Here is a 4534-nt window from a genome sequence, read left to right on the forward strand (position 1 = left end):
CCCCGGCTCCGCGCCGCAGCACCCGCCCGCCCCGTGCGCGTGCCCATGCCCGTGCGCCATCGTTCGCCGCACTGCGCAGGCGCCGCCCTGCCCGTCACGTGACTGCGCGGCCCCGATCACGTGGTGACGCCCTTATGTGGACGCAGCACCTGTCACGTGACGCGAGCCTCAACCCGCCTGCGGGAGGAGGAGGAGGAGGAAGGGGAAAGGCTCTAGCGCCACCTGGCGGCCCCGCCTGCACAGGGGTGCTCTGCGGTCCTGCCGCCGCTCGGGAGTTTTCGGAGCTGATCTCAACCGTGACAAACTGCTCGTCTGTAGTTTAGATACAGAAGGAAGAGCTAAGTTAATTTAATGGTTAGAGAAAATCTATACTTTAAATCGGCTTTGCTCTCTTCTTTATACATCTTTATATTTAGTTTAGATGCAATCTTAAGGTTAAAAGGTAGAGCTATCATCTATATTTTAGATACAAAAGAAAGAGCTCTCGCTACCTTTTAGCTACAGATTGTACCTAAACTAAATATAAAGATGGATAAAAGGAAGAGCGAAGCTGATCTCAAATATAGATTGCATCTAACCCTTAGCTCAATTAGCTCTTCCTTATACAATCTTCAGATAAAAATCTATATTTTACAGATACATCTTTATAGTGACTTCAGAGCAGCTTAGCTCTTCCTTATCTAAAAATCGATATAAAGATTTAGATATAAAATACAGATTTTATCTAAAGATCATACAAGGAAGAGCTAAGTTCATCTAAAAATTGCTAAAAAGAGATATCGTCTTTACATATAATCTAGAGCTATCATCTATATTTTAGCTATAAAAGGAAGAGCTAAGTTTTTTCACATTCCCGAAGCAGAGACTTTTAAGAACGATGCCAAAAAGTCCCGGGATTTGGCAGTGCTGCGTGCACACGGTCGCTCCAGCCCGTGCCGGGTGTCCCGTCAGTAGCAGCGAGAGGGCTCCCGGTGCAGGACAGTCCGCGGGGCAGCTCCGCGATGCAGCACGCGCAGAGCCCGCGTCGCTCTTGGGGGTGCTTTCGCAGACTCTGGGGCTTGCTCTCGGCACTTTCTTCCTCCAAGTAAAGAAATGCTTCAGTTTTGGTGACCCAGTTACAGTCATTTCCCATTTAAGACCTGGCCACGCTGCCAGGGACCAGGGGAGGCTTCGGCCCCGCACAGGACGCGGCAGGGGGGCAAAGGCGGCATCGGGGCAAGAGAACGGCCGAGTGCGAGGGCTGAGCCCAGCTTTGCCCACGGCCCTGCCAGCTGCTTCCAAGGGACTGGGGGTCGAGGCCCGGGGAAGGCAGGGCGGTGGATTGGCACTGCAGAGGCTCTCCTGCTTTGCAGGGTGCTTGTGGCCGTACGGTAAAGCTTGCAAAGAACAGTTTGTCCACTCTTGAGCTGATCCAATCAAAGATCTCACATTTACCCCAAGAGCCCTGTCCGCTGCAGCCAGACACCCCGCCGGCTCCCTGGGCTGGAGTTCAGGAGGCGAAGCTTGTCAGCCGCTGCAAATTGGCCCTTGCCTTCTCCTGAGCTTCAGCCCAATGCGGCGCAGCCAACTCTGCCCCTCTGCTCACGGAGGCCTAGAGAATGCAGCCACCACCTCTCCTCCCCGCCAGCACGGGATCATCACTTCCCCCCAGCCATCTTCCTCTGCCGACACACTCCCAGCACAGGCCCAGCCAAATTTGGCTGCCTCCTGCTTGAGCTACAAAAAGCCGGGTAGATCTGTGCTTCAGATGAAGCAAAGCAGACGGACAGGACATGCTTTCCATAAGCAGTGGGCCTACTTCACCACTTACAAAAGCATGTGCTATCCCTCTCTGGAGCTTATAAGATGCAAATCTGCCCTGGCTTCAGCTAACGACCTCTCTGTACCCAAAGCACCACTGATACCCACAGCAACGGGCCAAGCTCTGGCAACGAACAGCATTTTAGTCAACTCGCTGCATCAAAACGAGTAGAGAAAGGGGCTTGGACAAGCTTATATCAATGCCTGGCAGAAATGTGTGTGCACATGAGTGGAGTTACACCACAACTCAGGGGTGGCCAGCCTGTGGCTCTTCAGAAGTTAATACGAGTCTCCTTGAATCTTTGCACAAGCACCCAGTGACCAGCTTCCATTAACAGAAGGTGCTGCAAACCCTAAGAGACACATGCTGCCAGGGATACTCAAGAGGTCATATCTGCAATCAATTGCCTTGATTGCAGATACCGCAGAATAGTTATTGTGGGGGAAGCAGGGCCGAGCATGCATCTGGACCTGACCATGAGCTGGGGGCAGCGTGCTTTGTCTCCAGGGTTCAAGTCCTGCTGGCCTAATAAGAGCTTATTAGAAGGGAAGGACAGTCTAACAATTAAGAGAATGGGAGAAGGGAAAGCTGGGTGAAATTCCTAGCTCTACAACAGGACACCCACCTGTCTGCCTCACCCTCATCAAAAACTGGGAAGTTATCCCCCATTTTACAGACACACTGGCAGCTGCTCAGTCCCTAGAGACTGCTTTCCCCGAGCCTCCTGCCCCAGGCCGGTTCCAGAGCTATGCCCCCCACTCCAGAGACCCACACATCCATGCCCCCTCCTCTGCTAACTCTTTCTACCAGTCACAGGCTGAACTTTTTCAAACCCTTTTGCTTCTGGACCAGAAAGAAACCCAACAAGATTTCACCTCACCAGAAGCGAGACAAGGCTCTGAGCTGTGCTGAACTTGGTTGTGGTTAATATAATTGTGGAAATCATTCCAAATGAGCACATTTGCTGTTCGAAGACTGATAAGGGCAGCAGCACTATTTTAGGAAGGGCTGGAGCAGAAATGCTACGCTGGAAGGGAGGGGAGCGCCAGTACAAGCAGCACTGATAAGAACTTAACAGTTTCTACTGAAGTGTCATTGTGCAGCCGGGAAGGGCAGTGGAGCAGCGTCCGGCTATAATGAAGAGTTAATACAGGTTAATAAGGATGGGTAATGTGCACGACTGGTTGGTCAAGGGGGAGGCAGGTGGGAGGTGGCGGTTGAAGGATCTATGACAAAGCCAGAACTGACAGATCTCCACTGCACAGCCAAATCTTTCCATGCCCAAGCTACAGTTAAGCAGGTATAAAATAAGGAGCCACTTCCTAGGTATAAAAGAGGGCCAGCGACTCTGTATAGCTTCCTCTTAAAAAGAAAGAGCTGCAGTGCTTTAGTAAAGCAAAATGGGACTTTTTACCATCTTTCATTTTCCCCGAGCCTGAGGAAGGGCGTGTGAGCCCGAAAGCTTGCAGAAAAAGATAAGGTTTTTGCAATTTCTTAGTTGGTCTAATAAAAGGTATCGTCTCTGAACCAAGAGTTCTACAGTTTTGCATTTCTTTCTTGGTAAAGCAGACAGGCTGCAACAGCTCTGTAAAATGCTTAGTGCCAGGGATGGGAGAGAGGTCGGTAAGATCATGCCAGGAATATGGAACTGTTATTCCCCAAGTCTCAGAAGACTGGAGCTAGGAGGACCCACTGAAATTAGTAGGAAGCTTGTTAGTTTTAAGCCTGAGAAAGTACTTGGTTTACACAGTGTGCAGTTAAACTTGTGGGACCCACTGTCGCAGGCAGCGGTAGAGGCAGAGTATAGCCACGGTCAAAAGAAGGGACTAGACAGGTAGACAACAGATCTGTTAACAGGTACTAAACAGATCCCCAACCACTGATGGCAGAAGCTGGGGAGGGTAATGAACAGATCACTCCAGATCAGTAGTTCTCAGCCTATTTGCCATAGTGGGCCACGCTTGCAGCTCTCAACGTGTTATGTGGGTCACACCCACACAGATTACTTCTCACGTATCCATTTTAAAAAGTGTTTTAAACAGTATGTCACACGGGCCGCAGCAGTGTGCAAACTGGGCTGCATGCGGCCCATGGGCTGAGAGCCACTGCTCTAGATAGACCCTGTTCAGTTTAGACCCCCTAAAGCCTGGTGGGTTCCATGGACTGTTGGTTAGACCCAGTACACTTCTGTTTAACACCCAGTAAAGGCTTCGCCGTCCCAGTCACTCAGCCAGGACTACTCCTGCAAAGAAGAGACCGCAGAATCGGTTCCTTTGCTCAGCAGCAAGAACCTGGGAGACTCTGATCCTCCCTGCCACAGAAGCCATGTCCCCATGGACCTCAAGAGAACATCACCTTACGTTCCTCTAAAAATAGTATTTGCAACGTCAACTCCTGACCCTCGTTTCAAGGCCTCTCAAGGAAGGAGGAAAATATCTGAATGTCGTTTATAGCCAGCTACACAGAAGTTCTGAGACTGACCTGAGAGTTCAGTTTTATTTGCCAAAACGTTCCAGTTTCTAGCTATTTATAACCTGCAATGGGGGGCGGGAGGGGGGGGAGGAGAGACTTGAGAATGAAAAGTAACAGGAAAAAAAGCCTGTCAGATTAAAAAAGAAAAGAAAGCAAACATCAGGTCATCACCAACTGCAGAAAAAGTCATCCTACTTAATTTGCTGTTTCATCCTTATGCGTAGTTATTACTCAGAGACAGAAAGGAATAGACAGACACTG

The 4534-nt window shown here is 50.1% G+C and overlaps 1 protein-coding gene across 1 annotated transcript in view; it reads right to left on the reverse strand.

The window, feature by feature from the left end:
- The window catches only part of PITHD1 (PITH domain containing 1), a 3885-nt gene extending 3825 nt beyond the window's left edge, over positions 1 to 60 (reverse strand). Inside the window, 1 exon segment of the mRNA XM_025198659.1 lies at positions 1 to 60. This exon segment is cut by the window's left edge and continues 94 nt beyond it. Within this exon segment, the coding sequence (XP_025054444.1) occupies positions 1 to 60 (60 nt within the window).
- Positions 61 to 4534: the final 4474 nt, after the last annotated feature.

This window comes from Alligator sinensis, unplaced genomic scaffold (assembly GCF_000455745.1).
Source record: "Alligator sinensis unplaced genomic scaffold, ASM45574v1 scaffold337_1, whole genome shotgun sequence".
In the NCBI taxonomy this organism is placed as follows: Eukaryota; Metazoa; Chordata; order Crocodylia; family Alligatoridae; genus Alligator; species Alligator sinensis.